The 27096-nt window shown below is 43.0% G+C and overlaps 1 protein-coding gene across 5 annotated transcripts in view; it reads right to left on the bottom strand.

Moving 5' to 3' along the window:
- The window catches only part of LOC142396723 (plakophilin-4-like), a 68903-nt gene that overhangs the window by 32427 nt on the left and 9380 nt on the right, over positions 1–27096 (bottom strand). The window contains exons 1-5 of one of the 5 annotated variants that reach the window (XM_075479753.1): positions 26152–26275; positions 20314–20447; positions 6685–6797; positions 2540–2574; positions 261–386 (exon numbers count right to left, since the gene is read on the bottom strand). In XM_075479753.1, coding sequence (XP_075335868.1) covers positions 261–386; positions 2540–2574; positions 6685–6797; positions 20314–20447; positions 26152–26158 — 415 coding nt within the window. In that variant the 5' untranslated portion in view covers positions 26159–26275. Of the gene's footprint in view, positions 1–260; positions 387–2539; positions 2575–6684; positions 6798–7437; positions 7538–20313; positions 20448–26151; positions 26276–27096 lie in introns of those variants that run through there. The other 4 variants (XM_075479750.1, XM_075479752.1, XM_075479751.1 and 1 more) reach the window with 4 other exon arrangements.

Here is a 27096-nt window from a genome sequence, read left to right on the forward strand (position 1 = left end):
AGGAGCATGCGATTGGAACGCAGAGGAGACGATGCAAAGCGTGCACGATAACTGCAACAAAAAAAGTGTGAAAATGGCTTGTGTTTTGTTTACTACATGTCAGAGACTTCAGGGGAAGCTTCTTCATTATCTTTTTTGCAACTACATCATTGGCGGCATCGTTGAGCAAGGAGAAAGCAGAACACAGGTCAGCACAAATGTGTGAGCTGAGACAGAAGAGGACTGCAGAAGATGGACAGAAGTCAATGTAAGACCCTCACTTTCATGAAGGGAGGACTGCTCCGGGGAGTACAGAGACACCTGCTCTGACTCGGTCCTGATTCGGTAGCTGGGCGACTGGGAGCTGTCAGTCACCCGAGACTTGATGTCCCCTGAGGCGGAGGCATCTGGAGAGGACAGAGAAGACCGGAGACTCAAAGAGAGACAAAGAGCTTTCAGGCAGAAACAATCCCTTTAGGCTTGAAAAACATGTTTTGCAAATAAGATGAAACAATGTAAACAGTAATTTCTGCAACATTCATTTCGCTATTATGTACAGTTAGTCATTAAATTCTACAGCCTTACTCATTTGGGGAATCTCTCTTCAAACGTGCGTGCAGCGATGCCACAAATAGTCACACTGCTCTAATATTCCCCTGCATCCACCCTCCCTATTTATTTATTTTTATGCATGAAAGCAACTGGTGTGGCAAGCAGAAACTGGAATTAGCCGTCTAATGTCCCTGTGCACAATGTTTCCACCATAGTCACAATCTAGTTAAGCGTGACCACAGTCAATGGGTTCCTCTGCAACCGCGAGAACAAAAGGCAGAGGAGGCAAACATTGGCAGCCTGCTTCTGTAAAATCCTGCCCGTTAAGCTGGGAGCGAATGAGAGCTGAATGGCACCAAGAAGCTGACATTGTTGCCAAAGCTGTATCTGTGAATGAAGCTGTTGACACACAGGCATGGCGTGTTTGACAACTTGACATCTCGGGACTTCCACCTCCGGACATCGAAGGGCGCTTGCCTATTTACAGATGGGATTGACTCGAACCTTATCAAAGAGGATCTTGAGTCACACCGTTGGGATACACATTTGGCATCACCTGCTGGCAGGAAGCCGACCCCTACGTGACCTGGATATAGCGGCTTCCGTAGGTTCAGCCAGTACCAAGCTTTCTTTCTTTTCACCAGCAGCGTCACTTTTGACGGCGCTGTTAATTGAAAACACGGTCCTTAGTAGAACAAGCATATAAGGTTTAAGTCTCTTTATAGTTTTGCTTCCTCCCTCACCCGTTTGCCCGCCTCGCTTTAAGCCAAATTCAGGTTTCTTCTTATAGCCAATGAGAAGGCCAGACGGTCAAAGGAGAGGAGAGACACAAGCACGTATGAATGACTGGGGGTTTTGGCTATCATATTCCAATTGGTACAACTTCACAGTGAGAGTTTTCACACCTAACATGCTAAATATGCAAAAGAAAACATTCACTTTTCAAATGTATTTTCATTTCTATTAGAGATGAACATTTCTTTCTACTGCTTGGCCTTGCTCCGTTAACCCCACTGATAGTGGCCTGAGCAACTCGTGCCTCCCCAATACATTTTCTTGTCAATTCACAGTAAATTAATTCAGTGGGTTGAGAAATCAATACAAAGCAAAACTATGATTTTGATTTAGCCCCCAACTCTGTTCTTAGACTAATGAAATGCATTCAGGAAGGATATGGGGAGCGGGGAGCAAATGAGAAAAGCCAGTAATATTAATATTCTCTCAGCATATGCACAACTATAACTCCCCCCACGGGCTCTTCTGACAGAATCGACAATAAAAGATGAATGACTATTGCAAAAAATTACACTTTCCTACTATGCAATTAATAAGCCATGAAAGACATTCATAAATGTAATTCATTATCTGTTTTTCTCCTAAATATCTGATAAGGATGGGGGCAAAACACACAGACACTGAGGGGGTCGGAGAAAAATCCTTCCGCTACGTGTCACCGATGCCATTTGAAAGAACTTAAATAACTATTAAAACAAGAACAATCCTGGGGCTTTCAATTCCTCGGTCGAAACGGCTAGCATTAGTGAAGATTACACAGAAAATGTGAAGAATACACACAGGAGCACACACGCACGAACACAAACAAGTGTGAACTGAAGCGCTGAGCTGAGCAGTTCTAATTAGCTGTTTAAGTTTTCCTCCAGAGCGATACTTAACACACCGTCGGCTGTCTACTTTATCATCATTGATAGTGGACCTCGTGGGAGAGAGGCACTACAAGCAGATGTGTATCAGTCTCTCACAGAGGTTACTGACCTCTGACCGGAGGGCCTTGCAGAAGTGATCAGTTTCCAACAGGATCAGATGTTAAAGAAAACTTTGTGAGCGTACTCCAACCGCTACAACGGGGTTAAAGCCGTGTTTAGATACCGCAGCGTGTGTATTCAGAAAGCAATTGAAGGATAGACCAGATACGGATGGAAAGGAAAAACAAGACGGTTTGATGGGAAGAAATAGCTGTTGAGTCATTTTGCAATCTGAGCTGACATACCTGCGGTTCTCCATGGTAGGGACTTCTCTGATGAGCTGTGTGGGGAAAACAATGGGGGAAAAAAAAAAAAGGTTGAATAAATCAGTAAAATTACAGTTGGAGTCAGTTTCAGAGAAATCATAGTGCCTCATCTATTTTTTTTTTATTTTTTATTAGGCTGTACACAACAGTATCAGAGATGGTGGTTACTGTCTTTGAGAAAAAAAAGGCTCACATTTGCTCACATCATCTGTGATCTGTAAAGGTGCATCTATCTATCCATCTATCTATCTATCTATCTATCTATCTATCTATCTATCTATCTATCTATCTATCTATCTATCTATCTATCCATCTATCTATCTATCCATCTATCTATCTATCCATCTATCTATCTATCCATCTATGTCTCTATGTCTCGAGGCTCAGTTTGCTAACATCCTGACATGGGTGCCAGTATTTATTCCAGAGCAGAGAGCATCTCAGAGTTAGCCAGTCCCAAGAGAAAAAGGCAGAAGAATAATGGTCCAGTCAGAGAAACCTTACCGTTTTAGTTTATTATTCAGAGGTAACATACATAATACTGAGCAGCAAAAACAGCAAGAATCTAGTGACTCTGTGAATTGACTGATGATGAACGATCCCGGACCCGGATCATGCTTCAAAATGAGCTTCGAGCAGCGCAACAGGAGCCCAAACAACCGGTACAAAAAGACACAAACCCTCCAAAGTCCCTATAACAACTTTCAGCATCCGTGTGTTACCACTAAATTTGAATTTGTGCATCTTGACACTAAACACCGCCTTGTGGACAAAATAAATGTGTCCAATGCTTGTGGTACTGTTCTCACATGAAAATAAGTCCAACCTTGCAAGTTTATGTTTTCCTTCCTTTTTTTTTTAACCAACGAATCTTTTGCAGACCCTGGTAAGACGGCGCTGTTGTGTTCAGGAGACAAGGTGGAAGCAGGGAGGAAATGACTTCCCCTGTTGAATGAGAGCCTTTTGTCATAGCATTACTATGAATAGAGCACTGATGTATTCAGTTAATGCAAAACATCTTGTTAGCCTCTGCTTGAACAAGGTCTCACCAGCAGTTCATAAATGTTAATCTTCCCCTCTAATAATTATAAAACTATAACTACATCTGAAGGCAAAATGAAAAAAAAAAAAAAAAAAAAAAAAAAAAAAAGCTTCAAAAACTGAAGTGCAACTGAAAAAGCACTTATTTTATCTCTCAAAGTAAAAATGAATTGGACTGAAATGATTACAGTTCGGGGCTCAGTAGAAAGGAAGGTTAACAGCACACAAGGACAATATAATAACTATAGACATCTCAACAGCCACCTAATCATTTCGAACCTATCAAAATGCTTTCTGAAGCTTTTTGCCTTCTCTGAGACATTTTTTCATGCTGGCTATAACATACAGACCGAGTCCAAGCAGGGGACCTCAGAGCGGCCTAATTCCCCTTTTTGTTTTTGGATATCTTTTCTTTGCTGTTCATTTGTGTGAAGCGTTCACCTTTTTTTCTTCATCTAAGGTGACACGAGATGAGCTTTGAGACGCTCACCTCTCAGAATTTCAATGAGCACACAGGCAATTAAGAAGGGGAAGTTGGGAAAGTTGTGCTCCACTGAACCATGTCAGATGGAGTCAAAGAATGGCTATCACGATGATGATGATGATGAGGATGATGATGAGGAGCCTGCGGGCTGCATATTGACCAGCAGGCTGGACGAAGGCACCGTTAGTGACAGTAAAACCGTCACTGCTGATACACAACAGGCCTAACCATGTCAGCACACTTTATATCCCATAAACCACTTGGGCTAGTGAACCAGTGGCCGGGTGGGAGGTCGAAGCTTTTACGAGCTTTGCCAGTGGTCACGTATGATGAGCACCCCCTTTATCCTTGTAGAAACGAAGGGAGTGGCCAGCACTAGAGGTGTCAGGGAATGTAATGACTCTCATCAGAACCCTTTAAGAGCGTCGTCACCTCTGCTGTTGTCCTGCAGTGCTGTTGTGCCAGTCAGTGTGACTTCTGTGTCAAAAGCCGATCTCCATTCAAACGCAAATGTCCCTTGACAACCATTTCATTTGTTCCTCTCTGGCTTTAAAAAAGGCATGCAAATGGTGTTCTATGTTTTCTTTTTGTAGGATGCTTGGAGGTGGTCGCGCCACCCTGCAGGGTAAAGTGCCAGCATTTACATGCTCCTGACAAATGTGATTATCTGATGCAGTGACTTTATTTAAAACAACATGCGCATAGACTTGTCAAACCTAGACACGGAAAAACACAGGTTTTTTATAAATGCTTCCACTCGCATCGAAATGCAAAAATTATAAAAGTATTCTCCTAAATGGTCACACAGACCCGATAAAGTCCACCCTGTCAGCCGTTTGAAAGCTGCAAAAGGATCTGTGTGCTGATTTGTATTGTGAAGGATTTATAAAAAAGGCTTTTCACATTACAGGTAATGATCCCACTGAGTAAAGAGAGACTGCAGTCTCCTCCACTCTCAATTTGAAGTCATTTTAATGTGGCACCACAAAAAAACAGTCCTCAAATGTGAACCGATACACTAAAACTGAGGCGTAAAACAGTCCCTCTTTGCTGAGACACAAAAACATATAGCCAAGCATGTGCCCGAGTTATTGTCCACACCTTTTCGACAGCACCACTGTCCACGTGCTCTATTTCAAAAAAGGAGAAAGGGAAAATGAGCTTCTACCCCCGAGTGGTTTGACGTGGTAATAGGTGGGTGCTTTTTACAGGTATATGGGCTGGAGTGCAAGAAGAGTCTGAGGGCAGAAGGGTATTATCATAAAGACAGATAATACCACAAAGAGCCATTACAACCCCAACCATAATCAAGTGTTCTGTATCCAGATATATCTCAGTTGTATTACAGATCAACTTCAGGAGAATGAAACTCAACTCAAACTCCAATCAGAACGCTTATCAATTGACCCTTTGTAAGTAATATGCAAATAGTACTTTGTTTTCCTTAAATACGAGTGATATGTGAAAAAAACCAAAAACATTTTACCCAGGTACATGTAGGACATTTTGGGTATTAGAGATTGGGGATTTGGGGAGAACCATGAGGCCTAGCTACAACTTCTGTTAGCGTTACACCATGTCTGCACAGAACATGTTCAGATCCACTACCAAACGCATTGAGATGTAGGTCTCAAGTGTTTCTGAAGTGCTCTAAGCCCAATATACAATCAGATTCCAAAATCTGAGCCGTTGTGTGACCACTTGACAGGTGGATTGATTGAAATTGGAGCTTATCTGTTCCAGGAATGTGACATCAATGACCAAATGTTGCTCAAACTCCTTGTGCTGGCAAAGCAAATGGTCTATGTCATGTCTGTAAACAAATGTCAATATACAAGATACTGCTTGCTTGCTAAGAGCAACAACAGGCTGCGCGCTTGAGATGCACGAATTACAGTTAAAAATAATCTTTAAAACCTTCTCATGCCGGCTGTCTACAGGCAGCAGCGCAAATAAACATTTTCTCCGTATGTCAGAGGCAACCCACAAAACTATTTTATTACAAAAGACCATAAGACTCCTATTTGGCCTGTGAAGCCCATTGGAACACTGCAGGTGACGCTGAGCTTTACAAACAAACCTGGCATGTTTGCGCCTCAGTATGCAGGACAGAGTGTACGACCACTGAGTGTGACGAGCAGGTAGCACACTGTCTTATCTAATTAAGTGCGAATGAGTCCCGGGAGAAAATTGCCTGGATTTACTGTGCTTTACTGAACAACACCTCGATGTCATGCACGTCCTCCAACACAAAGGCAGGTCGTCACTGATAAATGTCTGTGTTGCAGTATATCTGAGCCAAATGTCCACATCGAGCTCAACTTAAAAGCAACTTGAGTGAATTCACCAGGACACATCTAAATTGCAAACTGCACCAGAGGATTTCTGCTCGTTTCAGAAAGGAAAGAAGATAAAGTTCAGACAAACTGTCCAATCGTATCCAAGCACTCTCAGCTGCTCATCGTGATGCAATAATAATACCATACGGTCCCATACTGTAGGAAATATGGACACTGCTGTGAGGGAGGAGAAAGCCATGTGTTGGATTGTAGCTTTTCGTGTGTGAGTGTGTGTGTGTGTGTGTATATCTTCTCATTACCTGCTGCTACCAGCGCCTGGCGACTCAGCCCCGAGTCTGCATCTTTCCAGCTGATTGGCCACAATCTGCCTCTCCACCTCCAGCTCCCTGGTTAGCCGCTCAAACTGAAGCTCCTGCACGTGAGCACAACAAAACGAGACATGAGACTTAATGCATATTTCTCAGCTTTATGTGGTGACGTTGACAGATATGACAAATGTGAAGTCGATATGACGGGGGCAGGCTGGCAGCTGACTGCTTGCTCCAACAGCACCGCGCTTCATTGTGGTCTTTAGGTCAAAGATGGCACAATGTAGAAGCTAAGGGCGCGACAAGCAAGCCAGTGCTGAACAAAAGTGTCTCTTCACAAGCAGCTTAAAAAGTAGAGACCGCAGAACCAAGTTTTAGAAACTTACACATACAAGTGGCCTAAATGATACTACCATTTTTCCAGCCCACACAGAGTAATAAGCACCACTTCAGTGGGTGATATTTAGCCTTCGTGGCACTGCTCCTATGGGAGTTGGGAGTGAAATCAGCATTTGACTAATTATCTAGCCTGAACAAGGCCATTACTTGCATAGCTCTCTAGCCCCAAGCGCTGCATCATGACACTCAAAACACACACAAGGTCTCCACACACAGAAAAAAAATACAGCACATGCGTACTCTCTCTCTCTCATTTGCATACTGTAGAAATACCTTTTGACTCGACAACAGTACTAACCTAGCAGTATCGGATTTATTTCTCCTTGCAAAAAAGAACCCACTCACCATAACTCACTGCACAGTAGGAAGATTCCTCCTCTTGCTATCCATAGCTGTTCCATGTAATGACCATTACCACGGTCAATTACATTCAAAGCCAGCAGCAAACACACACAGAGCCACGAGCACACACCAACTGGCTCTCAACATCTTTTGTGTGACCTGTCTCAGGAAATTTAGTCACTGTACATCACCAAGTCCAGCCTACTTTTCACACCTCTCCTGTGTTCCCTTGGGCTGCACTGAAATTTCCCTCCACTTTGTAGACATGCTCGGCCCTCCCCTCCTCCAGACTACTACTTTACACCCTCCACTGCTCACCTCTCCTCTACTTCAGCAGAGAAAATGTGAATGCTTGACTGCAGTGAGAGCGAGCTTGCAAGGGATCTGCAACGCTCTGTTTCCTTAAAGTAACGGCATTCTTAATTTGGCTGGAAAACCTGTGCGGTAGCCACAGCAAATGTCAGTAACGCACACATCTTAAGCGCCTCACAGGAGGGTGAAAAAAAAAGGTGAAAAACAGGAGAATAAAACAGCAAGCGGAACTGAGTAAAGATGAGAAATACAATTTGCAAACATACAGAGATACTGGCTGTATAAAACTGATTTATGAAGTAGAATTATATTAATGATATGTATAGTGCTTACAACAATCATCCCAAAATCATTATCTTTATTTGAATTCCACTTATTTGGCATCTGCATGACATCATCCATCCAACATAATTCCCTTTTTGGAGTGCCATAAATATACAAGAAAGCAGCATATTTAATCTGAAAACCAAAAGGGATTCAATCAGAACAGTGTAATAATCATTTTACAGAGCTGGAAGGCGTTCAAGGAGCAGGGCACAGGGCAGTCTATATGGAGCAGGGCAGCACTATACAAGCTTGCTCATGAGCTTCCAGATTCAGAGATAGTGTCTACGGCGCTGATCTTTTTTTTCTATTTGGGGGGAGAGATGAGCAATCAATCCTTTGTGTGACATATAAACCCTACTGAGAGATTCAGTCACATGGAAATGGCCAATTTCAAGCCTTCATTCCGATCCATCACCCATCAATCCTGTTTCCATTTTTACTTTTCTTGATACAGATGGAACTCAGTATAAGTGGTCAAAATACGAAATTAGACTCTCAGTCCTTGTCAACCTTTCCCTCCATCATTTTTCTCTCCACCTGGGCAGAATGTGGGTCACACGACTCTGCTTTGGTGAACTTGTGCAGCAATCAAAATTGTAAATAAAGCATAGTGACATTTAAATGTCAAGAGGATCTGTGCAGCAAACTGAAGACTCTGTTAATGGCGAGAAGTACTGTGATTACTGTCCAACATGAGCTGAGTGCGTGCTAAATATACACCTAAAATACCGTCGGACGGTGGTGCGAGTTAATAAATGACTGGGACAAACTGGTGCACCACACATGGATGTAGAGAAAGATGGGTGAGATGGTTCAAACAGAGTCACGCTGCTTCCTAATGAAACCCTGTAATTACTCTAGTGTGACTGCCACCAGTGCACATGAGCAAGAGCATAAGGTGACGGCGACAGAAGAGGGACTGATCCGTGCAGACATGGACAAATAAAAGTGCAAGGAGAGGAATGGTGTGAACATGTGAACATTTCATCCTCAGGAGGAATGGTGGTGTGAGAGCAGGAGGTCATGTCCTGATTCAAAACAGACTAATACTGTAAAGACAAAAGATATATAAAATCTTACTCAATCCAACACAGACATCCATGCACATAACCAAACAACAAGAATCCTCTTGCACGTGTGTCTCTTCTGCATTCAGGTGGACCAGATGCTTATTAACCATATGGCGGGAGGCACTCCGCATTGTTTTCTTTACTGCCCGAGTGAACACAGATTTCAGAGATTGCCTGTTCCTGAAAATGCCACTATTCTCGGCCCGCCACCTCTATGTCTTATTTCTTCTAAGCTCATAATCCAATTGCTTTGTTTGGCAAAGTGTCACCCTCTCGAGTCCAGCGACTGCATCGCGGGCTGCACAGTTCCTTTGATACACTTGTAAGTAAAAGAGAAACAAACCACTACAACTTTATAATGCTTTACACAAAATGGCCGGCCTTCAGTCTCACTGATGAAATGGTCTATGATCTTGATTAAGCACACCAGAGAGAAGAGACATCTGCCGCGGCCATAAGGCTGTCACTTCTGATATTCAGAGCTTCCTCCTGGTTATAGCAGACGGATGTCTTACCTGCACGTCTGCCCCAACACTTGCACTTTCTTACTGAAGGGACACACTGGGAATGGTCCTAAGCATCCTACTGTCCTCATCTCAGTGGTGACTGTAACTGTCAATTTTGTATAGCTATTCAAAGTATAATGGTACAGTATAGAGCACATGGGAGGATTGCTGAGACTTGGCTTTCTATCTCCAAGCCTATAGCCAGGCAGGCTTTAAACAACAATGCAGTCTTTCTTTTCTGTCATGCTGGGTTTAATGGCCTCTCAGGTGGCACCAAGGATTACACACATACTTCTTTACAATCTCATCCTCAGGCTCAAGGATTACATCTATGCTTCCTTACAATCACATCCTCAGGCCCACTTTGGCACGAAAATGTCTCAAAGCTTTTTCTCTCTCACACGCATTTCAATAGACTTTACTGACTCTGCATGACTCATTGAACCTATTAAGAGTACGGATACAATACATTCGTAATTAACTTGGAATAACGGCGAGCTATGTGTGAAAATGGGGTCCTGATCTGACGAAATTGGATGAGAATCACAGTCATAAGTAGGGCTCTCATTAGTTATGGGGAGAGAGTACTTACTGTTGCCTGCTGTTCAGGTATTTTCTGAGATTTGCCCGAATTGTAATGGCATAAATCCATTCAGCATAACCATCTACCGAACCAGGCCAAGCGCAGCAGCAGTGATCATTAAAATGCTTATACAACAGGGTGCAGCCTTGGTTCGGTATCAGGCATCGTGTACAGGGAGAGGGACAATAGGTTACTGGCTTTCCCGTACCAACAAGGCCCCAAATGCCTTTATTTGCCATTACAATGAGCCTGCTAGGCCTGATATGCCAGCAGTTCCAGAGCTGAATCAGATCCTCCCCCCCTTGTGTCCTTTGACAGGCCCTAAAGAAACAGATGACACATGGCTGCAGATCAAGCTACAAACGCATATACTACCATGTCATCTCTATGAGCGCTGCTGACATTACAAGACCCATCTGCAGTGCCTGAAGTGGCTTCAGCCCACTGCTGGTTCAGCACATGGGCTGTGGTTCGACATACAAAAGAGAGGCTTACGCACACACAAACCTCAAATGTCATACAGCTACATTAACATACTTTGACTTACACGTGCCTCAGGACAGACTTAGTTCCTGACACACAGTGGTACACTTAAAACACAGCACATGGGCAACGTTCTGGAATCATCTAACCAACCATCCTAAAGCTTTTGTAAGAAAACAGCAACATTACCAGAACATGGAGCTGTAAGCCTACAACACTTGGTTCTTTTGTGAATGAGATCCCTGGAAATGGATATATCGAATGAAGAATTAATAATTCCTACAGTGTTTGCTCCCAGCCCTTATTTTCAAATCAGTGACCTCCCTTACTTAGTGCATTATTGGATCACGCATGTTCGTTTGTTGTGTTATGCATTTGGCAGACGCTTTTATCAACACTTATACACCTACACTCATATCCCAGGTAGGGAGGTGGCGTAAGGGGCCTAAGGACCACGACTGGAGGTAGTACCTTAAAAGGCTGAAAGGCACTATCCACTACACTATCCAGTCACAATTAGCCTCATATGGCTCTACACTGACCCTGCTCTCCATTGACTGGGGACTGTCCAGGGTGTACCCTGCCTCTCGTGTGATCAGCTCGTCCCCACCCAAGAACCCTCAATAAGAGGAGATGGATATGAAAAATAGTGATTAAAAACTGAGACGAATATTTTTGGTGTATCCATTGTCAATCTGAACGACATAGAAACAAGTAAGGCTGAAAGAGACCTGGCACATAGCGGGAGAAGAAAGAAGACGAGAGCCACGATCAAATGCTGCTCGATGTGAAAACAGGCGCATACAGATAGTACTCAATAGCTGATCTGGTCGCCAAGTGGCGCAAACGTAGGATGCGAACTTATTTGTGACGTTACATCTATTTAGCTTAACTGGTGCAGCAGACATTTGTTTGTTCATTAAGTAGCAATGAGGCCTGACAGTTCTGCATCCTCACTGCAGTGATGCAAATACATGCCAACAAGAGGCCAACACTGCTGCACAGTAGGAGAATGACAGCAGAGGTTAAAGGATTTCTGCAGCAGCAGGGACAGCAAAGCAGGCCTGAGGCGTGAGCGAGGAGAACAAGCCTCAGAGCGGGCTGCGAGAGCAGACCTGGAGGAACCGTGCAGTGCAATTAGGAACAAAAAAACTGCTGCAAAGTCACCTTGTTAAAAAATACGAAGAAAACTGGCAAAAATGGCATGCCACCATAGCAGAATTATAATAACCATATTGCACAGAGACAGTCATTTAAAAATGCAGTAAAGTGCCTCGCAGGCAAAGCTATAGGTAACTCTGAGAGTGAAAATTGCCTCCGCACCTTCAGCTAAACCAGGGCTTTTACACTGTATGAGCAGATAATGTCACAAGAGTCCACAAATATCACTGTGGAATATCATTCACTTGCTAATAATGGACGGGCGAGTGTGTGATGCCCGTCCAGGTTTCCAAAGCAACTTTACAAGCATCTCTGATAGGAAACTGCAAAGCCGTTATTCAAAATGTGTCTACTGAGAGAAAACTCAACAAAGTACAGTTGGATACACAGATATGGACTCAAAGAAGGATAATCGTGTTGTAGATGATGGGCTCCATGAACATTTTTTTTTGCTTATGTAAGGTCTGAATCACCTCTGCTTTACATTTACATTTACCATAAAGAAGGGCATCAAGGGCATTGTACATAATTAGTTTGGTAATGCCTCATTGTAAAAGATGCTGATGCAAAACTGCATTTTGTGACACCAACCATCAATGGAGCGATTTCTGTCTATACGTTAGTTACTTATTAAAAGATTAACTTAAAAAGTCCCCACAAGGACAGAAAACACGACCATTTAAAGGAATCTTCAATCCGGCTTCCTAATTAAAATGTCATTTAAATCTGTCATATCTGGCGAATGCTATTAAAAGAGCTGTCAGTTGCATTGGGAAGTGCTGTGCCCAGTACCACACAAGACAATGGCAACAGAAGAAAGACTGTCAATAACAAAGACTCCATGAGGGGGAGGCTGGAAGAAAGAGAGAAAAAAATAAAAATTGTGAACGTATCAATAATAACTTCAAGATTGGTTTTTCACAAAATATTTTATTGTGTAGAAACCCCCGCCCATTCCCTCATCCGATTTGACAGCCTTGGCTCATTTTCAAAGGAGGGAACACACCATCAGACGCTGATGGGCATATTTTTGCCCTTCTTCCCAATTTGGAAATAAAATCTTTCGCATTACAGCCTCATTACCATTTACATTTTGACAGGAAACCAACCCTTTGAAGGCAAAATTTTCAGCACAGCTACAAGTTCAAGTGGAACCAGCAATAAGACGCGGCCTCATTTGCAATGATATCAAGTTTGAGTGCATCAAACCTGGCTTCAAAAGCATGTGAGGCATGATCACTGTGTGCAGGTTCAGTTTAGTTCATTAAGACTTCCTACAGCTACAGCATCGAGAGAAGCTCTTCCTCCTGGGATCCGGAAATATGCACCGCAACAATTTGCATGATAACACACGGCAGCACTAATTAAAGCCAGCCAATGACCAGAAAAACACAAGCAAATAAAACAAAGCGTCTCACAATGTGATAAATTAAATACAGTATGTAAAAATCCAGGGACTCCTTCATCATAATAATGAGCAACAGAATGTTTTTTACACATCTATCTGTACAGGAGGCTTACACATCTGCATGTGCTCAATAACAAATAACCTTCAAAATAAGCAACTAATCAACAACTTGTGAAAAAAAAGAATGCGTCTCTAAATTAATGATGTTGATGTGATGCATATGTTTCGTGAAGCAGAAAGCAAACATCTTCTCCTCGTGGCTTTTGTTGCAATTTGTTTGCAGTTATAAAAGCAGATCCTGCAAGGCTGTGCTGCTAGTCTAACAGCACAGTCCATCACTGGTGCTTTTAGTATAAAAGCCTGGATCCAGAAACAGAATGTACAGCTGTATGCTCCAAAAGTAATACACTACGTTTTAAAATCCAATATTTCTTTAAGATCTAACTTTTTCAACTGGACCTGCTCATGCGCCGGTAAATCGGAGGAACTCACAAAGGCAATCTGTATCTCCTCGACTGGAGCGGAAAAAAAAAGCCTAAATGCTTCAGCAGTGCAATCACAAAGCCAGAGCAACTCATGTAGACCGGTGAACATACAATTCCACAGTGAGATCAATACTGTTGTGTCAGACAAAAAGAACACTGCTCCGGGCCGTAATGACAGTGAGCAATATGGGGAGCGTCAATCCAGAGGCTGAAGTAGTGAACAAAGACTGCAGTGACTTGTGTGATTGCCTCAGGTTCAATCACTGAGATAAAAGTCACATGAGAGGCATGGCAAAAGATGACACACAGACTTGGTTGTCGAATCGCCCGGTAGGTTTCCTAAACCGCCCCCTGGACGCATCAGTCTTAACTATACTCCAACCATGCTGCGCGGGGAGCACGACTCATGCTCTCCAATGACCGCACCCACTGAGCGTGCTGTTGACAGCGGCAATGATTATAGTGCCCATGACGACGACAGTGACGATGATGAGAATTAGCAGGCTAGTTATGGGGAGATCTCCCATGGCTGGGTTCGAAATGACAGTATTGTGTGCCAAGCTAGACACGCCACTCCTCTGACGCCATGTCACATGAGAGCAGATCATCTTCTCTTCCTCTTTTCTGCCCTTTTCCACGTCATCTGCAGCTTTCTGTCACAGCGCTTTATGGAACCGTTCACAGGTGAAGGCGCTCTGACTCCACCACGGTCACAGTTTCATTTTTGTCCTCTTCCCTCTTACTAACCAACCCGTATATCTGAGTGTTTTGTCTCTGAGCACTCTCCTTCACCTGCATCCCTCACCTCTGAATCTCTCTCCCTCCCTCCCTCCCTCCCTCTCACACACTGTTCTGCTCCCCCATGGGGTAATTGCTCGGAGCCAGGCTTCCATTTTTATGACCATAATCGAGGCCAGAATGCTTATGCCTTTAGATTTCTCCTTGCCTGTGTCACAGCAGCAGTAGTGGGCAGAGGAAGGCAGATAAGAACCCCAGGAGTGGAGAAAAATCACTCGTCGATTGTAATTAGAGTTCTTATTTCGCCTATAGAAGTGGAACAGAGACGATCGCCTACAAAGAGAACTCCACCTTCCCGCACAGCATATGGCATGGAAATGCAAAGCGGCAACAACACTGCCTTAAAGCTTTATCTTGACTCAAACTATTAACTCCTTCCCCTGGCCCACTCAGACTATGTTGACTTTGGCTTCAATAAAACGAGATAAAGGCCTGCATGGGTATCTCAAGTGGGTAATTTCAGCCGGCTCACAAAGCCTTTAACAGAGTTCTGGAGGTGTAACACTTAAAGCAACGTCGGTTTTTGAGCTTTGCAAAGAAGGCCGGAGTCATTGCGTGTGATTGTGTGGGTGACTATGCCCGATTCAAATGACAACAGGGTCACAGAGTCCAGGTCCAGTTTGCCAGGGAGAGGCAGGAGGCGGACAGATTTTTCATGTGCAATCAACTCGACTCCAACAAAGTGGGAAAATTCCACTGCGGTGTCTTTTTTTGTCAGTTGAGACACCACAGTGCGCCGTGCCAAAGAGGCCCTTTTTTGCCAGCTGTGTGGTGCATATAGGCATGTTCAGACACAGCTGACAACAGCATCACTATAAGGGCAAATGGTGAGGGAATAGGAGGCATAAAAACATTGCATTTCAATCCTAGAAATAATCATTCAATGACATTTGCAAGAGCTTTTTGTGTTTATGTTTGCTGGGAAACCCCTGCATGGCACAGAATAGATAAATGATTAAATAAACCTCAGCGCTGTGTGCTCAATAAAGGTTGTGGCAAATCTCCTTTTGATAAAACTGCTGTCTACATTCACTTATGATACATAGACAGCCAACTGTCCGTTACTACGCGAGTTTTCAGGAAGGCAAAAGCCCTCTTTTTCCATTTCTCAAGCCTTCTGATGCTTTAACACTAACATAACTAAAAATAGGAACAGTGAGAGGCAACTGGGGACCTGTGTGTACGTTAAGATGTGCTTTTCTGTGGACGATATCAAAGCTGACACAACTAAAGGGCCCTCCACTCCTGCAGCCCTTTCTCTCCGGGGGGAAGCATTTGAAAGCAGAGATTAGGTCAGAGTCATCCGAGTGATGCTCTTTAATGACCCGAACTCATACTTATTGGTGCCTGCGAAAGATGTTTGATAAATATTCTACAACGAGTGCTTTAGATCATTTGTCTATTATAATCTCAACACATTGTTTTTCGAAGGTTATCTCATCTATTAGAGATGATATATGATGTTACTTCATTATCATGGTTTGCTAGAAAAAAAGGGAAAGAACAACTAAACATGGTGTCATCACAAGCTGCTCACACTCATCCTCTGGGCTACATATATATCCACCTGAATCACTGCTCAACTGGATGAAAACCATCCAACATCACTATGAAAATTGCGGTCGCAAGGAACTGTGACACTGTATCATCTCGTTTCTTTCACAAAAGGTCGTCTGATGTATCCTATGCTAAAGGGGGTAATAACGGAGGCGCTGGGGCTTCTTCCTGAAGAATCTGAACAGCTTTTTATCGTGGCTGCTGCCTAGATACTGCTGGGTAATTTCACTCATTTAGGAAGGCTCCTAAGCAGCTCCCACCCTGCAGCGCATTTTGTTCTGCACCTTGATTAATTTGATCTAATTCACCCTTTGCTTCTTATCCAGCTGTCCTCTAAAGTGTTTGCTGTGCTTTGTGCCCTCACCTCAGCAAGAGTTTGCTGCTGCTTGAGAGACTTACAGCCATTACGTGCACAGAAGGAAATGACGGAATGTTTGGTTACAAGAGAAAAAGGCAAAGAACTAAAATGGTGACTCACAATATTAACCTGATACAGACTACATCAAAGCCTCTTGCTTAAATGCACCAGTGAAGCACCTGCTTCTCTCCTCGTGGCCCATTTGTTCCTCTCTCCATAAGCATCTTCTCAGTCCCTCAAACTGATTGCCCCTCAAACAAACGGGCAACACCTCTGTGGCCTTTCTTCCCTGTAAACAGGACGCAAAGGAAGGGCTGCAGTCTCCACCTTTCAAAAGCACTCTGTGTAATGCCCCTCCAAGGCCGGCAGAAAGAGCAGCACCGCAACACTGGAAGAGGAAATAGACTCACTCCTGTTTAAGGGAGCAATAATGAAGAGCCCACCAGGCAGAGGAACACGGAGGGGGGGCTCCTTCTCCGGTGTTTGGCACGTTGAAACTAACAGCACCGTATTTATGTGTGCTGACACATACATGCGAGTCCACGCTACTCGTGACGCTTTACTTGAGACAGATGTTAAGAAAGAAAAATTAAAAAAGAAATATGACATTTTCCCCCAAAAGTCTTTGCAATTAGCGAAGGATAAACCAAACAAAAGCGTTGACTGAAATAAATCTTTGAAGTTAAATAATCACCTCCCATTTCATACAGTCACTGGCTGCACATAATGGTGCGACAGCAATTCGACACGAGGCACTATATTCTAATTAAAGATCATTACCTCCATTGGCCCCATTAGCGGACAGATTTATGCACTCTCAAATCACGTTTTGACGGTGAATATTCATACTGTATTTCATGGCATTGTGTAAAACTGATCTAAACGGGTAAATTGGATATTTTTTGGTAGACATAACACAATGTCACTTTGATCGGCCGACGGTTTTTGCCTAATCGTGCATTATGAAATGACTCATTATGTTCTTTTCACAATTAGAAAACAAAACGATGACAAAACCACATTGTCTTAATAGAGTTTTGTGACAATACTGCGCTTCTCTGCTTTTTATTGACAGTGTGCACCAGTATACCACTGTGTACACCAGTTAAGTATTTGGAACTTTACTGGGAAGGGGAAAGCACTATTCCTCCAATGAAGATTTGTTGTTTTGTAGTGCTGTCGCACACTGCAGCTGAATCTGAGACTGTAAAGGCCATACGATATGCACATGCATCATTTCCACACACATAATCAACCTAATGCCCCTCTATTCTGTGCCATTGTATTGATATGCATTCTCTCATTAGTGTTGACACACTAACACCTGTTGCCTTTACTCTGAAACGTAGCCCTCTTTTTCTGAGTTAAAGTTGAAGTTAAATGGTAACGATTCATTGCATTTTAATAATACATTGCTGTGATTGTGATCTGGCTTTTTTGAGTTAAAAAGCCGAAAGCGACCAGGATTTGCAGCTCCGTTTTCTGTTAATGGTGAGGTAAATGAAGAGAAAGACACACAGATGAAAAGGGTTGTGACATTCGTGCTATGATATTAAAATGGAATCTGACAACCATGTCAGGTTACATTAAAATCACATACACTTAAAAAGAACCACACCAAAAAAAAAGCAGTCGACCTATGTTTTTGCTTTAAATAGTCAAAGAAAAGAGAATATATACATTTATATATATATATATTATATATATATATTTTTTTCAAATATGTTCTGCATTAGACATCATATTCCCATGCATCAAAAATACTAAAAACAGACCAACACTGGAAATATCTGAAATAAAGTCAAATGTATAGATGTTAAATTCCACATCAAGCGCAGATGATCAAAATGATTGCCAAAGACTCCCACTGCTTTAATTCCACTAAAGATAAGACACATAGAAGCAACTTGGTCTTTTGATTATCTGCAAAACGCTCTCTTTGGCTGAATTAAATTTTGATAAGACACTAAGTGCTGAGGGAGGAGACTCTGCTAAGTTAATTCTGAATTACAACACAGCGCAGTCAAGGCACTCGAGCCAGGCTTTAAAAAAAAAAAAAAAAAGAGCAGCATGTGTGGTTCTTAAGAGGCAAAACTGAATGTGCAACAAGAAATGGCATTAATACATTTAAACTAACCCTGCAAGAGAGCATAGTGGCTGTGTCATCCGGATGGTAAACGCTGATAAACAAGTCCAGGACAAAAACTGAGCCGCAATACGCAAGAAGTGCAGCAAAAACCTAAGCATTTTGTCAAATTCCTGCCGAAAGAGGGGCTCACATTTGCTATGTCCACATGCTAGAAGACAGACAGGAGACGTGTCCCAGCAAAGGAGCACACTGGGAGGAAGAAACCATAATACGGTGGTGAATCTGTCCTTCTTTGGGCATCTGGGCAAACTCTGTGCAGCCGTAACTGCAGCAGTGACGGGAACAAGAAGTTTGGAGAGAAAGGGAAAGAGAAATAACGACAGTCAAGGAGTGGAAAAGAACAATGAGGCGAGGGAGTTTTGCCAACGAACAGGCAGTAAAAGAAAGAGAAAACAAACAGTAATACAGCCGCAGAATAAACACTCACCAAACTCTCAGTCATCCTAAGCCCCAGCCCTAGCCATGAGCATGGCCACACCACTGCAGACTCGCGTGTTTACATCGGCAACACGATCCCTGGAAGGTCTGCCTCTCAACAATCGCAGGAAAACCTTACGTGCACCCGAGGGAGGGGGGGGTAAAAAAAAAAGAAACCCTTTCCTAGAGTCTGACCTCCCACAAGTTTTCACTCTTACTCACCCTTTTGTGGGCCGTTCCAACTCTGTACTGTACAGGAGAACGATCATTTTACAGTCTCAACTCTTCAGCAGAATCCCCTTTGAGGCATGTCCCAGTCATTCTAAAAGCAACAGCTCAAGCATGCGACTCGCTCTTCCTCCTCGCCTGCATGGATATGTGCTCCAACCGGATGAGCCACACAGGGATACTCTAGGGAAGGAAGTGACATCGACAGGTGCTCCTTCCTTCCTCTTGTAAACAATACCCACTTTCCAGCAGTAAATTTCATGGGACATGTGTCTGCCGATTGTTGAACAATAACAGAGAACTTGTTTGAAATAAGAACTTTAAACTCAGGTGACTTTCTTGAAAACGAAATGGATCCAAAATGACACACAGGGGATTTATAATCACAAGTGATGAGTTAAATCTCGTTTGTTCTGTTTGCCTTGTGCTGGACTTCCAGGAATATTGAGGACTGGAGGGAAGCCAGAGAGGAAAGGAGTGTGTGTGTGTGTGTGTGTGTGTGTGTGTGTGTGTGTGTGTGTGTGTGTGTGTGTGTGTGTGTGTGTGTGTGACCAAAGGGGGTGTGGATGAATCACAAAGAGACGGGCAGAGATGAAGTGAGTCAGAGGGCATGTCCCTCCTCAAGCTCTGAAACTCAGCGAGAGCTGATCTTGGTGGTTTGTCACTGATGCAACTCAGGCCATGACTATAAACAATAAACAACCAATATCTCCAAATCAAACTCAAATCTTCCACAAACTTCTTTGATAAGTTATCAAACCAACATTAGCACATCATCTGCTGCGCAGAGAAATCCCAACTGGTAACTTTGGGTTCCGTGCCACAGCTGTGAAATGGTTAGAGCATAAACAGGGTGCATACATTTGCAGGAGAATAATATCACACAACAGCACAGTATAACATACAGTGTCTGTGTGTCACGAGAAGACTTGGCATCCTTTAAATGCCGCACGCAAACCTTCGTCAGAGCCAAATTGTCCGAGATATAACACGAGTCAAAGGGTCTGCTTGCACAGTTTCAGTGGAAGACACATTACCTGTTCTTTGACGGAGGCCAGGATGTTGTTGGCGGTGTTGTCAGCCTCCATTTTGCGACTGGTTGAGCTGTTGCGGATGGTCAGCAGAAGCCCCTCCTCCGTCGCTGGGCTCTGCTCAGGAGCTGGCATTCCTCCTGTGTGGACACACACAAACACACAATGATCTGGTCACCACAGTTGCCCAGCTAAAATATCCTGTACACATACCAGAATGTGTGCATGGCTGTGCAAACAGACTTCCCTCATACATACGCACTTGATTCATCCCCTCCCCGGTGCACACTATGAAGTGATGCTGAGAAGTGACTATCAGTGGTCACACACCATACCAGCGACACACAAACATGCACCCACGCATGCCATATGGCCCAAAGAGAGAAGGACTGTCAATGTTTTACGTCTGTGACAGTGAAAATTAATGCCATATGGCCTTGAGACAGAACACAACTTAAGTATGATTTGTGTGTGAAATACAGTCACATAAAAAAATAAAAACACAAACAAAATGACAGCCAGGGTTTGGGCTGAAGCCAGAAATGGAACGGAAATTATACACAAGCTGTAAAATATACGTGCCAGGCTAAGCTATACGTGTCTGTGCATTTGATTCAGTGGGGAAGTAAGAAAGGAAATGAAAAGGAAATGAGGAAGAGCACGTCTTTAAAGAAACAAAAACAACAAAAAGCAGCCAGGCAGAGGCAATAAGGTGTTCTTGTCTTGACTCTCTAGCCTCCTGTCCAGGACTGAAATGAGAAAGTAGAATGAATAGTTACGGTCTCATTATATCTGTCGACAGAATGAGTGTCAAGGGAACTCTGCTCAAGGTGGACCTAGATTTACTAGAAAAAGCCTGCTCGGGCAGATAGGACAGCAAAAGCTTGCATTGGCTGAATCCAGGCTCAGACTTTTCGAAGCAGACAACAGGGTCTAAAAAACAAAGAAGCTACACGGCTTAGACATGAGCTGCTTCTGTTACATACAAGCTTTGTATGTACATGTAGCATGTTAGAGGTCCCCAAACACTCGGAAGAAATGCGACCCTGAGGTATTCTGGGCGCACGTCACCAAAACAGTGCGAGCGCTTCTAGGTGGGCGAGCTGCACAGCGTCAGGTGCCAGCCCTGGTAGAGAATAACAGATAATGTTCGGCTACCACAGTGTGTGTAAGTCCACACAGGATATTCCAGGAATCCCCCTGCCAGTCTCCCAGATTCCTTTCTTGTTCATTCATAGTTCTGCAACATACCGGCCTACTTCCCTCCCACCTCCACTGCAGCCATTGAGTCAAGGACATTGCACTTGATTCCCAGAAAACTCTGCTAAGGGAAAACGGGACGGGCCGTTTGAATTTGACATTGCCCCTCCTTCCCCTGACTTCTCTACAAAGACAGAGAGCAATACAGATGTTATTGACTGAATGCAATAAACTGACAGAGATTGCCAACTTGGTCAGGCTGGACTGAATCTATTTTATTTATTTTTTTTTTTACAAGAAAAAGGTGAGCGAGGGGATATATACGCTGCCTTGGCTATTATCATTTCCATCGCCTCAGAAAACGGGCCTTACCACATCTGTCCTTTCTGTAACCTGCCTCCCATCCAAACATGACTTTCTCGGGTAACTATAACAACACCTAAAAGAGAAAATCCCTCAAGCTGCGACACAAAATCAGTGTGTACGATCTGAAAAGTTCTCTGCAGTCTGATCTTGTAAAAGGAAAAAAAAAAGGAGAAAAAAAGTGCACACTAAGCAGAGCAGAGGAAATGGAGCCCCTGGAAAGAAAAAAAAAAAAAAAAAAGACACAACAAAAGAAAAGAAAGCAATTCATACTGAAGGCACCATTAAGCATAGAAAAAATAAATAAAAAAACTAACGTAAGTCTGAGCCTACCTCTGAAATTCCCCATTAAATCTGGTCCGGAATAATTTCACCCTGCTTGGCTTTGACGTCTCGGGAACTTTGAGATGGGAGTCAAGACAACAACGCGGCTGCAAAATCTACCACAGTCCAATAGAATCAAGGCTGACTTGTTTCTCAACATTTATCTTTGCCTTTAAGCGCCTAGAACCAAGTGGACAAAGCCTTGCTGAGAAACTCGGCGGTTCAAGCCTCAGTACGACAGACCAACGGTTCAGACAGCAAGCGCAAGGCTAAGAAGAAGGGAAGAAGCTAAGCAAGCCAGCCCAGTCTGCGCACATTTCAAGGCTGTCATTAGGTTAATGTCTAATGATTACATTGCGTAGTTCCCACAGAGTAAATATGACTTCATTCTGGTCACCCAAAAAAAAGGGGGGAATCCAGTAACTGATTATTACCATTATGGCTGTTTCCTGGACCAAGTGAAGAAAAACAAACAGACAGTACGACAGAAATACATCTGCTAATGACAAACAAACTGGATTTTATTCATAATCGCCCAACTCGTCAGCATGTTATAAGAAGCAACTCTTTTGCCAGACATTCTATGTAGTCAAAGCTAAATCTCCCTTTTATAGTAATATAATCCTCAGAGGGCCACGTTTGCCAAGAAAAGTCTTAGTCTGACCCCACCCTAACTTACTGGGTCACATGATCTGATCTGCTGACCTCAGACTTGGCACTCCTCTGAGATTCTTATACAACCACTTTTTGTGTAGAACTGTCTCCCCAACTAGACGCAGCGTGTGCTGCAAGAGAGGAGAAAAAGAAGTGGCTGTGCAGCAGAGTTTAAAAAACGTTTCTGTTGTGTGTGTGAAATCTTGCTGAAATGTTGGGGATTTTTTTAAAGAAGCGTACCAGAGAAATAAAGCAGCTTCAAATTCTGCCGTACTGCGTCAATTTCATCAAAAGACATAAATTAACGGCTGCCCTAATATCCCCTAAAAGCCACCCGTGCTTTGTGCCACCTTTCCCCTCGGAGCTCTGCAGTAATGAATTCAATATCTGCCACCAGGAGTATTTACATACACACAAAAGAAAACAGCTCAGTGGGAGGAATCAGCTTAAAAGGAGGAAACTGGAGGCCGTGTTGGCATGCAAGACTAAAACATAATCACTGTTACATGCAGCTGGCCAGCATGCACGTTTCTCATAGGGCATATTTTCAATATACACTCCCATATACTGCTCAAAATCTGTAGTCAATAAAAAGAAAACAACAATAATAAGCATAAAAAAACCTACACCAGCTGAAGGCATCAATCTGTTTGCATAGGAGAACCTTTACTCCTCCGTCACACTCATCAGACACATCCACACACAAGTCAACACCCGCTGACTTATGTGCATGTTCCAGCTGGTTCGGAAAACAACTCAAAAGCTAATATCGCTTGAGAGTTTCCTCCGAAGACAAGGAGGTGATAAAAGGACACAGTTTTTACCTGGGTTAGTGCAAAGGGACTTAGCTGCGCTGTCCGCACAATTTGAGCAATACTTCCCTGCTGCAGACAACCCTAGAATTGCCAAAAATGGATCTATGACCCAATTGCGAACATCCTTGGCAAGCTGACCAAGAATGCTTTTGCAGAATGCAGGTGAACTCCTGGAGTTCGGGCTGAAACACGCTTGTCTGAATCAACACATCTGCTAAATATCCAGAGGTAAAAAAAAAATGGATAATTTGCTTGTGTTATGATCAATACCTGCAACTTAAAACAAACCAGAAAGAGCAAACAGCATTTAAAGGACCTCGGATACCATAAAAAAAGTTATCATCCGACAAAATTCCCATTCAAGTAAAGACGTCTGTGCAGGGAATTCGGCCATTCTTTGGCGACGATGTCCCACAGCGAAAGCCTTAAGCAGCAGAATCCTTTGAACAAGCGTTGTGGCAACATGCTTTGGTTCCTAACAGGATGCCGCTCCCGTGAATGCACGCTGGTGCAAAGATGATGATCCACCTACATAACCAAGTTGAGCTGTAATCGAAGCTTGACTCAACTGTGCAAATAACAATATATAATTGGGCCTTTTGAGACTAAACCAAAGATGGCAGGAAGTTGTAATTGTTGCCCTTGGGGCTCCAATTTCTACAAAGCACTGAATTAAGGTTCTGAATATTTTTTGTCACTGAAAGATTTCAATTACACTTGATAAGTTTAATTAACATAATGTAGACTGCTTGGTAGAAATTGTAGTTATGGCTATTTAAAACTTAATTACAGTGGAAACCTGGTTATTCAAATACAGTATATAGACTTAGACGTTTTTCTAGCAGAAATATAACTTTGTTTGACAGTTTCCTTTTATACACTTAATGGGAAACAATTATTTTAGAAGGCCAAGAGAAGGGCTGACTTAAATAAACGTCTTCATCGATTTCTCACTTCTTGTGTTTCTTACTTTTCCCCTTAGAGAAGATAAATTACCACCTGCTGAACACATGCAGTGGCCCTGTAAGTCAAACCCATTAGGCTCGTTATCTGCTGATGAGGAAGATTTGTCTTCAGGAGGCCGAGTGATACAACATCACCAACATTTAGTACAGAAGCAGAGATGTGCTGAGAAATTGTCACACATTAGCCTAGATTTCAAATGCAGAGAAAAGGATGTGAATGCTCCATCTCGCCGAGCAACAAATGGCGGAGAAATCTAGAACAAATGAGCTGAGTGGCAGCTGGAGGGCTGAATTATTCACAAAATCTATACTTAATATTCCCTGGAAAAGATTGCTGGAAATGAATATGCACACACATATGCTCTCAGATGAAAAAAAAAACACATTTGACCTGATACAAACAGACACTGAGCTAGCTTTCGTACCAGGATGCCTTTAGGGCCCCTGAAGAGATGGGACATCTCTGTCACATCTGTAATGGAAGCAAAGAATCGTGTACATCAACCGCATGTTTAAGTTCAGGATGAAGATGGGATGTCTAAACCAAGATCATAGGCTGCCAACATGATGTTCCTTTGTAGAAACCTCTTGTACAATATCCTCTTAAACCTCAATATCTCCTCTGTAATTGTGTCTAAACCAAAACTGTCACTGTAGAGTATATTTTGAACATAACTATGTTGGACTGACTCAAAACTCATCTCATATATTTTTAAGAGAGACCCACTTACTCTCAGGACCTTGTGACACATGACATCCTCTAACTTATCTACTATGACCAGCATTAAGAGGCATGGGAAAAGCTTTGTTGGGAGAAAAAAGGCTCCCGTTACTAATCTAGCAGCAGCTACAACAACTTCCCCAAAAGACCCACAATAATTAACTGCTCCTTTCAAAACGGTAGATTGACTTCCCCGATAAAACTCACAATTTTGGTCTCACAGAACTTATCAGAATCAGAATTCCCCAGGATGGACGATTACACGTACTGTATCTGGAGTAAAGGGTACAAACAGCTATTTTTCGCCTTAGCTAAAGAAGAACTCTCCCAACAGCAGCGCTGTGTGACTCAGTAAAGTCAGTGAAATCTGGAACAAACTTCTGAAATCCTCTACTGCACACTTCTTAGCACATAGTTAGGAAGTGCTGACTGATGCCCCGACAAAGTAATTGCTCCTAGCTGATGTAAGAATTTGGGTAAAACACTGTAAAACACTATGGCTTTTGTTTTTTTTCCTTCTCTTTAGCAAGATACGCACACAAAATTCCTTTAAGATAAGTGTGCTCCACAATGGGACTGGACTATCACATTGGCTTGCCAGTAGTATTAAAAACTCAAATGTTTCACTTTCTACTGATTTCAACAGCTAAATATGTGTTGCTCATGCTGACACACCCAACGGCAAAGGAATGTCTCCTTTCCAGTGCAGAACCAGCTATACTTGTACACACAATCGCTCCATCAATGATTACCTTGAGTGAGCCAAAGAGAATGATTTAGCCTGCTTAAAATAGACACTTACCTGTCATTCTGTTGATTTAGGATTAAAGAAGGTGAGAGGTATGTATGGGGCCGAGTGGCGTGGAGACAACGGCCCGACAGCATCTCCACTGCCTTTTCAACAAAGAGGGCAGGAAATCATTCAGAGGCAATGCCTGCTTCACACGTTGAACCTCACCCCCACAAATGTTGCAATAACCAGAGGTCTATGTGAACATGTGTCCACAGGGCAAGGCATGCCCCTGATCAAACGCCGGAAACACAGTCACCGCATCAAGGTGTGTGCACCTTTTAATGTGTCCAGTGCGGCCCTTAATCACCCAAGATTTGTTTAGTCAATGATGCCACCGGAAAGATGACCGCGCGATCAAACAATCCACGCCCGCATTGCCCGGCAGTAAAAGCACAACTCTACATTTCCGCCGACAAATTCAAACGGAGATCATTCACCTTCAAAATCATTTCCTCACCGCAATTACCCAACTAACTGGAAGCCGGGAGGCTCGACCGGAGTCCCGTCAACTGTTTCCAACGTGTCACCAGCAGTAATATGTTGTGACAGAATGGGACATAAATTATTCTGATTGCATGCAAATCCCTGAAATAGAACCAGAGCTTGTGCTAGACAGACATGCTTCGTCTTGTCACACATTGTTAGACAAACACATTTAACACCCTAATGCCTCTCTGCACTCAGTTACAATGCAAGCACGACATGTACAGCAACAATACAGCACAAGGAGGAATTATAGCAACATGTTGTGCACATTTCTAGAGTAATCAGTGAAAGAAATACACTCCCTCTGCAACCGATTTGCCAGAAGACCAATGTTACGTAAGATTTGGTCATGGGTTAGGATGTTCATTATTTAACCTCATTTAACACATCAGTAAAAATGTGTTTAATCAGTGTTGCATGTTTTATCGAGCCAGTACTCCATTTGCTGTGTCAAACATTTTCTGTTGA

The sequence above is a fragment of the Odontesthes bonariensis genome, chromosome 12 (genome assembly GCF_027942865.1).
Source record: "Odontesthes bonariensis isolate fOdoBon6 chromosome 12, fOdoBon6.hap1, whole genome shotgun sequence".
Lineage (NCBI taxonomy): Eukaryota > Metazoa > Chordata > Actinopteri > Atheriniformes > Atherinopsidae > Odontesthes > Odontesthes bonariensis.